At 43.5% G+C, this 13,159-nt stretch overlaps 1 protein-coding gene across 1 annotated transcript in view; it reads left to right on the forward strand.

Moving 5' to 3' along the window:
* TRAPPC8 (trafficking protein particle complex subunit 8) overlaps window positions 1–13,159 on the forward strand; it is a 139,394-nt gene that overhangs the window by 43,129 nt on the left and 83,106 nt on the right. Inside the window, exon 8 of the mRNA XM_040431868.1 lies at window positions 4,339–4,454. Within this exon, the coding sequence (XP_040287802.1) occupies window positions 4,339–4,454 (116 nt within the window). The remainder of the gene's footprint in view (window positions 1–4,338; window positions 4,455–13,159) is intronic.

Below are 13,159 nucleotides of genomic sequence, written 5' to 3' on the forward strand. Positions count from 1 at the left end.
CAACACCCCCCTGTGCGCGCCTGCCCCTGATGAAGTACTAGTTCCCCCGCCCGATCCATATTCATGTAGTCCCTCCCTGATGCGGTCCGCCCCATGCTGTCTCCCCGCCCCTCCTGCCCCAGCCTCCCTCACCCTCAAGGTTAGCCGCCTTACCCCAATACCCCCCCCCCCCCATCCAGCGCTGCCCCCGATCCTGTGCCCCCGCTGTGTGTGATAGCGGCGGCTCCATTCCTGAGCCGCCGCCATCAGCAGCGAGTGTCAGCTCTATGCTGACACTCTGCTGTAACCCCATAGATGCCGCGGTTGCAGCATCCATGGGGTTAATAGAGGGAGGGAGCTCCCTCTCTGAACCATCGGGGCTGCAGCGCTGATAGCAGCGCCCGATGGTTGCCATGGCAACCGGACGCTTTGCAAAGGCGTCCGGTTGCCATGGCAAAGGCATCCGGTGCTGCCACCTACAGGGCATCTAATAGTATTATACTTTGCAATGCAAGAGCATTGCAAAGTATAGTACAGCCATCAGCCCCAATGGATCTTCATGATCCAAGAGGGACTTGATAAAAAAGGAAAGTGAAAATAATAAAAATGAAAAATAAATAAAAATGTAAATTAAAAAAAGAAATTGCCTTTTCCTATAAAAAAAATGAAAAAATAAAATACACATATTAGGTGTCACCGCGTCCGTAACGACCGTCTCTATAAATATATCACATGATAGACCCAGTCCGATAAACACTATTAAAAAAAAAAAAAAAAAAAAAAAAAAACTGTGCCAAAAAAAGCTATTTTTGTCACCTTACATCACAAATAGTGCAACAGCAAGCGATAAAAAAGGCTTATGACCCCCAAAATAGTACCAATTAAACTATCACCTCATCCCGCAAAACATGATACCCTATTTAAGACAATCGCCCAAAAAATATAAAAGCTATGGCTCTCAGACTATGGAGACACTAAAACATATTTTTTTGGTTTCAGAAATGCTATTATTGTGTAAAACTTAAATAAATAAGAAAAAGTATACATATTAGGTATTGCCACGTCCGTAACGATCTTCTCTATAAAACTATCACATGACCTAACTCCTCAGATGAACGCTGTAAAAATAAATAAATGAAAGCTGTTCCAAAACAGCCAATTTTTTGGTCACCTTGCCCTATAAAGTGTAATAATGAATGATCAAAAAATCCTATGTACCCAAAAATGGTACCAATTAAAACCTCAACACTTTCTGCAAAAAACGAGCCCTTGCACAAGACGATCGTCAGAAAAATAAAAAACATATGGCGTTCAGAAAACCAATCCAGCAAAATCTGCCTTCCAAAAACCGTATGGCATTCCTTTCCTTCTGCGCCCTGCCGTGTGCCCGTACAGCAGTTTACAACCACATGTGGGGTGTTTCTGTAAACCGCGGAATCAGGGTAATAAATATTGAGTTTTGTTTGGCTGTTAACCCTCAATGTGTTAACTAAAAAAATGCAATAAAATGGAAAATCTGCCAAAAATGTGAAATTTGGAAATTTCATCTCCATTTTCCTTTAATTCTTGTGGAACACCTAAAGGGTTAAAAAAGTTTGTAAAATCAGTTTTGAGTAACTTGAGGGGTGTAGTTTCTGCAATGGGGTCATTTCTGGGGGTATCCACTATGTAGGCCCCACAAAGTGACTTCAGACCTGAACTGGTCCTTATAAAGTGGGTTTTGGAAATTTTCTTAAAAATTTTAAGAATTGCTTCTAAACTTCTAAGCCTTCTAACGTCCTAAAAAAATAAAATGACATTTCCAAAATGATGCCAACATAAAGTAGACATATGGGAAATGTTAAGTAATAAATATTTTATTAGGTATGACTTTCTGTTTTAGAAGCAGAGAAATTGAAATTTGGAAAATTGGGAATTTTTCAAAATTTTGGGTACATTTTGGATTTTTTCATAAATAAAGGTGAGATATATTGACTCAAATATATGACTATCATGAAGTACAATATGTCACGAGAAAACAATCTCAGAATGGTTTGGATAAGTAAAAGTGTTCCAAAGCTATTACCACATAAAGTGACGCATGTCAGATTTGTAAATTTTGACCTGGACATTAGGGCATCAATGACCCTTGGTCATGAAAGGGTTAAGGACTCGGGAAATAGGGCGTACTGGTACGTCCTAGGTCCTTAAGGGGTTAAGAGTCTTTCAAAAATTTTCCAACAACAGAAGTTAAACTAACTGGTCTATAATTACCTGTGGATGACCTTGATCCTTTTTTGAATATGGGCACCACGTTTGCCTTGCGCCAATCACTTGGCACTGTACCAGTCCCTAGAGAATCCTTAAAATTTATAAACGGGGGCACAGCAATGACTGAACTGAGCTCTTTAAGCACTCTTGGGTGTAATCCATCTGGACCTGGAACTTTGTTCACATTTACCCTATTTAACTTCTCTCGGACCATATCTACAGTTAGCCAATTGAGTATATCACTGGATGTACTAACAACCCCTGTGCCACAGATATCAGCTCCTTTCTCTTCTTTTGTATATACAGAGCTAAAAAAAAAACTATTTAGGAACTCTGCCTTTTCCTTATCTTCAGTGACTACCCCCCCCCCCCTTTATTATTATTTAGGGATCTACCTGCTCAGACCTAGGCTTTTTAGCATTTATATATTTAAAAAACTTTTTGGGGTTTGTTTTGCTTTCTTTTGCTACCTGCTGTTTGTTTTGTATCTTTGCTAATTTTATCTCCTTTTTGCAGATTTTATTAAGCCCTTTGTTATCTGCAAACGCTACAGCTGACCCCTCAGATTTATATTTTTTAAATGCCCTCTTTTTGTCTTTTATTGCTCTTTTTACAGTAGCTGTAAGCCATGGGGGGGTTTCATTTTAGCCGTTTATACTTGTAACCTAAAGGGATACATTTTTTGTGCAATTACTCAATGTGGATTTGAAGCTCTGCCATTTATCCTCAGTATTATTATGTGACAGTAGCTGCACCCAGTCTACGCCCTGAAATGCTGCCCTCAACCCAAGGAAATTAGCTTTTTTGAAATTCAGTGTCTTTGCTCTGCCTGACAGAGTTTGCTTTTTATAGTTTAGGGGGAATATAATTATATTGTGGTCACCTAGTGTTTCTCGAACAGTAACATTACCAACAAGCTCTGCATCATTAGAAATTACCAGATCCAACAGAGCATCACCCCTAGTGGGAGCTTCTACAAACTGGCCCATAAAGTGGTCCTGCAGCAAGTTGAGGAATTTTCTCCCCTTTGCAGTTGAGGCAGAACAATGACCCATTATGACTACTGTACCAGCCTGTGCCACCCGCTCTATTTGGTTATACAGTTGTGTTTCTATCTCTTCTGTGATGTTAGGGAGTCTATAGATTACACCAAGTATTATTTTTTCAGTGTTTATATCCCTTTGAACTTCCACCCATAAGGTTTCCACATCCTCACCATCCTCATGCACAATTGCCTCTTTCACACTTGTCTTCAGATCACTCCTCATATACAGGCACACACCTCCACCTTTTCTATTGACCCGGTCTTTCCTAAATAGTGTAAAACCCTCAATATTTACAGCCCAGTCATGCGAAGAGTCCAACCATGTCTCAGCCACACCAACTACATCTATGTGTTCTTCTAGTACCATAGCCTCCAGCTCCCCCATTTTGCTAGCTAGACTTCTGGCATTTGTGAAAATAAGTTTTAAATTACTATTACCTGTAAAGTGATTATCCGGGATTTTTGGGTTACCTCGGTTAATTTTGTATGTAACAGGTTCTTGTTACCAGCAGTTCTGTTTTTCATAAATGTATAGCTATGCCCAGTCTTCTTCCTAGTTTCCTCGCTAACCCCAGCCCCCACTAAATCCCCACTGTCCCCGTCCCCCCAGATCCTAGTTTGAAAGCTCCTCCAGCCGTTTGACCATTTTTTCCCCCCGGGCAGTTGCATCCTCCCCATTGAGGTGCACTTCTCAGACATTTATGGAGTACCCACAGAATATGCCTTGAATGTCTGACAGGCGGGACTCTTTTTGTAATTCCCATAGGCTTCAGTGCGTGGACCCTTGTAGCCAAGTCAGTGAGGGCCTCGGAGATGAGATGCCATATCCTGTGGATATGCCCTAAATGTTCCAGAATATTTTTATATTTTTTGAACCTTTAAATTTGTACAGGCTTTGTATAAAACCAGATAGATATAAATGCATTCGTGGAAATTGTATATAACAAAACTGCGTCACCATTAAAAACATGTTAATGCCTGCATTGTAGTGCATAGTGACTGTATGATTAGCCTTAAAAAAAAAAAAATAGCCGTTGTTTTTACTACTTGTCCTTTCATTTCAGTTGATATCCAGGAAGGGATTGAGTCGATCATTGCTTTCTGCCACAAAGAAGTGGTTCACTGGTGGTAAAGTACCAGAGAAAAGTGTTAATGAGCTGAAGAATACCTCAGGCTTATTGTAAGTCTTTCCTGTAAAACTTTTTTAACCTTTTTATTAACACAAAAACTTAGTAGGACTACAATAAAAATGTGTTTCATGTTTATGGCACTTATGCTTAAAGGGGTATTTTGGGTATGAGAAGTTATTGCCTATCCACAGGCTAGGGGATAACTGTTAAAGCGACTGTCACCAGGATCAACCCTATTAAACCAGATATACTGGCTGGTTGGGCTCATCATGCTGATAACTGAAAACTATACCTTTCTTTTGTTTGTATGATAATTAGCTGCAGAGAAATCAGCGGTTTTATTCATATGCAAATTAGAATTTTGAGCACTCAGGGCTGGGCTGAATCCTCTGAGCACTCATTTGTAACACCCCCTGTGCTCCGCACACTTCCCCTCCCACTGATTGACAGGGCTAGACATCAGGCTGAGGGCAGAGCTGTGTGTTAGCATCTACATATCATATACACTATGTACTATCGCTTCACACATTGAGATCTGCTAAAAAGCTAATCCACATATTACTGCTGTATTCACAGGCACAAAATATGATTATGCAGACCCCAGTAATTTGTGCTAGCTTATAAGCATGGGAAAAACATACATCTCTATGTGGTAATGCTGTAACTTGTTGGTTAAGTAATTGGTTTTGCATGTAGAGATCCCAGGTTTGAATCTTGGGCGAAACGTCAACATTTTTTTCTTCCACATTTATCCCATAAGAAAAGTCTATGTCCTTATCATATGGAGAATAATGTTTTTTTTTTAGAAAGCTAATAAATATTACTGCTTTGTTTATACTCATATTTCTCGCCCATATTCATTGGGGGACACAGGAACCGTGGTATAGCTATGCTATGTCCTCTAGGAGGCGTTGACTCTAGGCAAAAGCTGTTTCCTCTCCCATGGCAGCTATACCCCCTCCAGCCTGGAGAGAGCTTCAGTTTTTTCTAGTGTCAATAGGAGGCAAGACCGCAGGGTGGCTCTTTGAAGATTTTTTCTTTTTTTTCTTTTTCATGTGGGAAACAGTGGTCGCCTAGCCTCCCTGTTCTCTCCCTGTTGGTCCGCCACACTGCCTCCTGCCCCACAAGAAGACCAGGTGGACCAGGGCATCCCGCCAGCGGAAGGGTCACCTAGGCAAGTCCCTCTTCCAGTGTCCTGCCACTACGCTGCCAGTATCTGAAGAGGTGACCCTGCTGAACACGGAAACGGCACAGATTCGCCTTCCCCCGGACAAGTGCCTGGCTTTACACCGCTCCGTGAGATTTCTTCTCAACTGCAGGCTCCCATCCATTCGCCTCTGCATGAAGACGTTAGGGAAGATGGTCGCCTGTTTCGAGGCGATTCCCTTTGCCTAGTTCCACTCTCGCACGTTCCAGAGAGCGATCCTGTCCTCTTGGGACAAATCGTCCGAGAGTCTGGACTGTCCCATTCGCCTCTCTCCTCAGATGAGGTCGTCCCTCTGTTGGTGGCTGTCGGTTCCACTTCTGGGAAGGTCTTTCCTTCCAATGTCCTGGACGGTTGGTACCACTGACGCCAGTCTGCAAGGTTGGGGAGGAGTTTTCCCTCCCAGGACAGTCCAAGGCACATGGTCTCGGTCGGAGTCTAAGCTTCCGATCAATGTCCTGGAGCTCAGGGCGATTCTTCTATCCCTCCGGCACTGGACCCATCTCCTAAGGGGTCGCCCGGTCAGAGTCCAGTCGGACAACGGCGGTGGCATACATCAACCATCGGGGGGGAACGCGCAGCTTCGGGGTGATTCCAAGATCTTGCGGTGGGCAGAGGCCCACGTATCAGCGATTTCAGCAATTTACATCCCGGGTGTGGAGAACTGGACTGCGGACTTCCTCAGCAGGATGACAATAGATCCGGGCGAGTGGTCCTTGCACCCGGAGATGTTCGAAGCGATCTGTCTGCGTTGGGGTCGCCCGAACGTGGACTTGATGGCCTCAAGACTCAATCGAAAGCTTCCCACCTTTCTCTCCCGAGCAAGAGATCCGGAAGCTAACGGCGTAGACGCCCTGATCTCCCCTTGGCAGGGGTTCTCCCTCCTTTACGTGTTTCCCCCCTCCTACCCAAGGTTCTACGGAAGATCAGGATGGAGGGCATTCCGACGATCCTAGTCGCCCCGGATTGGCCCCTTCGCGTGTGGTTCGCCGACCTCGTTCTCCTTCTAAGAGATGTCCCTTGGTCACTGCCACTCAGAGACGACCTTCTTTCGCAGGGTCCGGTCTTTCAACAGCATTTAAGGTCTCTTCGTCTGATAGTGTGGCTATTGAAACCGTCATTCTGACACGAAGAGGGTTTTTGGCGGATGTCATCCGCACTATGATTCAGGCCAGGAAGCCTGCATCGTCCAGGATCTATTACAGGACCTGGAGGTCCTTCCTGGGCTTCTGTGAAAGCCAGAACATCCCCCCACTTTGTTTTTCTCTCCCCACGGTCCTATCCTTTCTACAATCAGGGTTGGACCTTGGTCTAGCCCTTAGTTCTTTGAAGGGTCAGGTGTCGGCGCTTTCGATCCTTTTCCAGTGCCCTCTGGCCCCCTTGGGGCCTGTAAAAACCTTCCTTCAGGGAGTGGCACATACGGTTCCTCTGTACCGTCCTCCTTTTACCGCCTTGGGATCTGAATTTAGTCCTCTCAGCGCTCCAGGCTTCTCCCTTTGAGCCCCTGCGGGAGGTTTTACTCCGAATCCTGTCCTGGAAGGTACTTTTTCATGTAGCCATCACATCCATCAGACGGGTGTCCGAGTTGGCGGCGCTGCTTGTGGAGAACCCTTCCTGGTTCTTCATAAGCATAAAGCGGTTCTCCGGCCCGTTCCTTCCTTTTTCCCAAAGGTGGTCACTGACTTCCATATCAACAAAGAAATTGTCCTTCCCTCACTGTGTCCCTCTCCTGCACACCCTAAGGAAAGGGAGTTGCACCATTTGGATGTTGTCAGGGCTCTGAAGATTTATTTAGCAGCCTCCAGTTCCTTCCGGCGTACGGACTCCTTTTTTGTCATTCCGGAGGGTCCTCGAAAGGGATTGGCGGCCTCCAAGGTGGCAATCGCACGTTTGATTCGGTCTGCAATTGCTGAAGCATACCGCGCCCGGGGCAGGGTTCCGCCCTTAGGTGTCACGGCTCACTCCACCAGAGCGGTGGGCGCGTCTTGTGCTCGGAGGAATCGCGCTTTGGCCACGCCCCCTGAAGAAGCAAGGCGAAACGCGCGTCGGGCTAGGAGCCATCATCTCTAAACCTCTCCTGGTCAGTACGGGCTGCTCCACTGTCAATTTTTGTATTGATGTATTGCTTTTTGCAGGCGGGTCAGCATTTGGTCAGAGTCTCGGAATTGTACCACTTTTGCTGACCTCTTTGCAATATCATTGCGACTCTCATACTTTTCTGTGACATGTGGTTTTGTACATAGTTGCTTGTCTCCTGTGTGGTTACTTATAGGTAATTTTTACCATTCATCACATCAGTACAGACATGGAACCTCTTTACTCAGCCCTTATGTACCATCTGTAATTCCAGTTTGAGGACTGTTGGTGGCTCTGTGTAATTGTCACTTTATCCTCCTGCATTTTTTACCACTAATTGAAATCACATTTTTTGTACTACTTTATCCTTGTCTTTTAACTAATAAAGATTGATCAACTACAGTACAGACCAAAAGTTTGGACACACCTTCTCATTCAAAGAGTTTTCTTTATTTTCATGACTATGAATATTGTAGATTCACACTGAAGGCATCAAAACTATGAATTAACACATGTGGAATTATATACATAACAAACAAGTGTGAAACAACTGAAAATATGTCATATTCTAGGTTCTTCAAAGGAGCTACCTTTTGCTTTGATTACTGCTTTGCACACTCTTGGCATTCTCTTGATGAGCTTCAAGAGGTAGTCCCGTAAAATGGTTTTCACTTCACAGGTGTGCCCTGTCAGGTTTAATAAGTGGGATTTCTTGCCTTATAAATGGGGTTGGGACCATCAGTTGCGTTGAGGAAAAGTCAGGTGGATACACAGCTGATAGTCCTACTGAATAGACTGTTAGAATTTGTGATATGGCAAGAAAAAAGCTGCTAAGTAAAGAAAAACGAGTGGCCATCATTACTTTAAGAAATGAAGGTCAGTCAGTCAGCCGAAAAATTGGGAAACCTTTTAAAGTAAGGGCTATTTGACCATGAAGGAGAGTGATGGGGTGCTGCGCCAGATGACCTGGCCCTCACAGTCACCGGACCTGAAGCTCATCAAGAGAATGCCAAGAGTGTGCAAAGCAGTAATCAAAGCAAAAGGTGGCTACTTTGAAGAACCTAGAATATGACATATATTTTCAGTTGTTTCACACTTGTTTGTTATGTATATAATTCCACATGTGTTAATTCATAGTTTTGATAGAAAATAAAGAAAACTCTTTGAATGAGAAGGTGTGTCCAAACTTTTGGTATGTACTGTATATATGTGTGTGACTCTATAGGTTTTCTATTTATTAACACACATATTATTTCACTTGCTAGCTTAAAAATTTTTGGTTGTTTTTTTGGCCACGCAGTTGTGTAAGGCGGCTACTTGGTCCTCCTTACACACATTCACAAAATTTTACGGCAGATGCTGTCTTGGGCCGCATGGTCTTGCAGGCGGCAGTTTCTTAGATGCTTGCTTAGATAGGGACGCTTGCTTCCATGGGTCTGTGGACTGCTTTTGGACGTCCCACGGTTCCTGTGTCACCAATGAATATGGGCGAGAAAACAAGATTTTTGTAAAACTTACCAGTAAAAATCTCTTTCTCGCTCTTCATTGGGAGACACAGCACCCACCCAGTGTTGTTGTTCGGCCACAGTTGCTGGTTAGAACCCCCTCGGGTGCTTTGGCATTGTTGGTGTTCCACGTTTTTTCGTTGGTTGGCTTGCTTCTCCTACTGCTTGTGCACAAACTGAAGCTCTCTCTCCAGGCTGGAGGGGGTATAACTGCCATCGGAGGGGCTAACAGCTTTTGCCTAGTGTCAACGCCTCCTAGAGGACATAGCTATACCACGGTTCCTGTGTCCCCCAATGAAGAGCGAGAAAGAGATTTTACTGGTAAGTTTTACAAAAATCTCGTTATTGTCTGTAAATAAATAGGTAATTGGTTTTAGCAAAAATAAAAACACTATTGTCAATATAGTAAGGCCTTATTATTAAATGGTTATATATCATTTATTATAGTATATCCTTTTAATATGGTTTTGAAAAACAAAACCATAAAAATAACAGAAAATACCTTATTTTTCACTCCATAAGACGCATTTTTCTTTCCCCCAAAGTGGGGGGAAAATGTCCCCATCTTATGGGGTGAATACTAATGAGCACTTACATTATGGAAGCATTGATTAGTACTGGAGGACCGGGAAGCGGTGAAGGCTCTGTACTCATCACTTCCTGGTCCTCGGCTGTCGGCTGTGCACAGCGTGAGGGCGCTCTTTGACCTCACACTGTGCGTGTCAAGTCACAGCACAGCCGACGACAAGAGGAAGAAATACTTTGGCAGTGAGGAGCGGCGGCGTCTGGAGTAGGAGAGGTATGTGTTATTTATTTTTTATTTTATTTTATTTTATGTGATATGAGGCATGGGGGGTTGATCTGAGGTCTTAATGGGGGATCTTATTTATTTTGGGGCTCTTATCTGATGTCCAATTAGGTGTTATTCGCATTGAGGTCAGAGCTGAGGTCTGATTGGTGGTCTGATCCGAGGTCTTATTGGGGTCTTATTAACATTGGGGGTCTGATCTGAGGTCTAATGACATTTTTTTTTTTTCTTATTGTCCTCCTCTAAAATCTAGTTGCGTTCTATAGGGCGGAAAAAATACGGTATATCTCTTCTGGGATTTGAACCTAGGATCTCTACATACAGGGTAAACCACCATTCCACTAAGCAATAGCATTACCACATTGAGATGCATGGTTTTTCTTTGCTTAGAAGCTATTAATTATTATTATTATCACATATTACTGGTGACTGTATAATCATATTTTGTGCCCGTGAATACAGCAGTAATATTAGCTTTCTGAGCAGATCTCAAAGTGGTGAAGCTATAGTACATAGTGTGTATGATATGTAGATTCTAGCACACAGCTTTGCCCTCAGCCTGATGTCCAGCCCTATCAAGTGGAGAGGGGAGTGTGCAGAACACAGGGGGTGTTACATAGCATTACTCAGATGATTCAGCCCCACCTCCTAGTTCTCCAATTAATCCTTTTTATTTATTTATTTTATGCACTTATATAGCACTGACATATTCCGCAGGCTTTACAGACATTAGCGTCCAACTGTCCCCAGTGGGGCTCACAATCTAAGGTCCCTATCAGTATGTCTGGAGTGTGGGAGGAAACCGGAGTACCCCAAGGAAACCCACGCAAACACAGGGAGAACATACAAACTCCATGCAGATGTTGTCTTTGGTCAGATTCAAACCCAGGACCCCAGCGCTGCAAGGCACCAGTGCTAACCATAGGGTTGATCCTGGTGACAGATCTTCTTTAAATCTGTGGGAGTCCTACTGCTGGAACCTCCACAGATCATGAGAATGGGGACCCCGTGAAGGCCCTCCCTTCATCCTTTGTATAGGTTTTCAGTATAAGATCACTGATTGTCCATTTTACAGTATTCTCACAAATTAAAATGATGGGGTCACGTTGCTCCTACAAGTGCCAGATCCCATTACTGTGGTTCAGCCTTTGTACACAAAATAGTACATTATGTTTTAAGTAGAGCAGTCTGTACAGTAATCTGCATAACCCCAGACCCATTAGTCACAGCTGTAATGTGACATGGTCGTGTGATCTCTGTATGGAACGCTCAGACAGAAAGTCTCTATCCTGTTAACCCTTTAAGTGTACATGCACACGTTCAGGATTCGTGTGCGGAGAATCCACACTGAAATCTGCAGGTGTTCGCAGGCAAATCCGTGCGGTCAATCCCCATTAATTGGTGCGGATTTGCATGTAGATTTGTTGCGGATTTTACTAAGTAATTGAAGAAAATCTGTTCAGGAAAAATAAAATAAATTGACATGCTGCGGATTTAAAAATCCGCACCGCAGGTCAAAATCCACGGGGAAAAAATCCCCATCGTGTGCATTGAGAATTTCAAATTCTCATACAATACAATGTACATGACCTACGGTGCGGATTTTCTGCACGCAATCCTGATCATGTGCATATACCCTAAATCCTATGTTCAGATTTCCAGCTTGCCTTCACAGCACATTCATCTGAAGTCACCAATTTTGGCAGGGGCAGCTGACCACCTAATGTGCATTGCCTGACTGTATGGCAGACGTTAGGGGGAGGGGGAGGGGAAATAAATCGGACATCTTGGACTCAACATGCCTGATCTTTCTGTTCATACATACATACATACATACATACATACATACATACATACATACATGTATGGTTGGCTGATCAGAGAATGCATATGGGTGGGGGTCAGAAGGAATAGCTGACGGTCAAGGGAGCATTCATCTGACTGCTATGTAATGTGGAAGTCCATCCTTCTCTTCCTGTACCACACATAATCACAAATGTCATCTCCTTGTTCAAGGTTCCAGCAACATCCTTGACATGTGCCTCGATATTGTGTAAATTTAAATTTAGCAAACTGTACGCTATATACTACCAACCATTTTGCTCCAGCTACGTTGCTATATTAAAAGGAAATAAGCAAATTTGGACCTCATTATTCTTGATGTTAGGACACCCTTCAGTCTGATAGCATGTCAGATTCACATCACAAAACCCCCCACCATTGAACTGGTTTTGTAAGGGCTCTTTCACACGAGCGTGTCCCTTTGCGGGAATCACTCTTCATGTGAGAGTTGGATCATACGTTCAGGACTTAGGAAACGCACCGTATTATCATGATTAATAATGCTGTGTGCCTCTGCCTGACCTTCTACAGAATTAAAGTGACATAAAGCTGTCAGTATGATTCCGTTACATATAAATAATTCAAAAAAACCAATACATTGCCACAAATCCTTGCCGGTGCAGGTCCCAAATGCGATGTCGGCTCAATTCACAGTATCCTTATGCGTTTCTGTAGGACCCCGCGATTTCTTGATATTTAGCGAAGTAAAATGCGGAATATGATACTTCAGGAGAGCTGATCTGTCCTTCTGTAGAGATGGAAGAACAGGAACACCAGAGAGGATCTCACACCAGCTCAGCCAAACCCAAATGAAGCTATCAACCGATTGATAGCTTCATTTGGGTTTGGCTGAGCTGGTGTGAGATCCTCTCTGGTGTTCCTGTTCTTCCATCTCTACAGAAGGACAGATCAGCACTACTGAAGTATCATATTACGCATGTCAATACAAGTCTATGGAGAGGGAGGAGTGAGCAGGAGTGGAATGAGACACACACAGACAAAGAGATTTCACTGCTACATAGGAGACAACCATACAGGGTAAGAGAAAATAAGAGGAATAGAAGACTCTATATTTGTTTGATGTGCCTGTATTCCACCTGCCTTTCTGAGTATATCAGCACAGAGTGTGAGCCAATATTAACTGCAGTGCTTTACTATTGGTGCGGTTTTTGATGTCTCACAGGAGCTGGAGGTGGAGGAGGATATCTATCTAATCTGGTGTTTTGCCTGTACACATATAATTTGATGTTTCTGCTTTGAGGTTACTTCGCTAAATATCAAGAAATCACGCGGTTTTACAGAAACGCATAATGATTCAGT

Source organism: Bufo bufo, chromosome 5, assembly GCF_905171765.1.
Source record: "Bufo bufo chromosome 5, aBufBuf1.1, whole genome shotgun sequence".
NCBI lineage: Eukaryota > Metazoa > Chordata > Amphibia > Anura > Bufonidae > Bufo > Bufo bufo.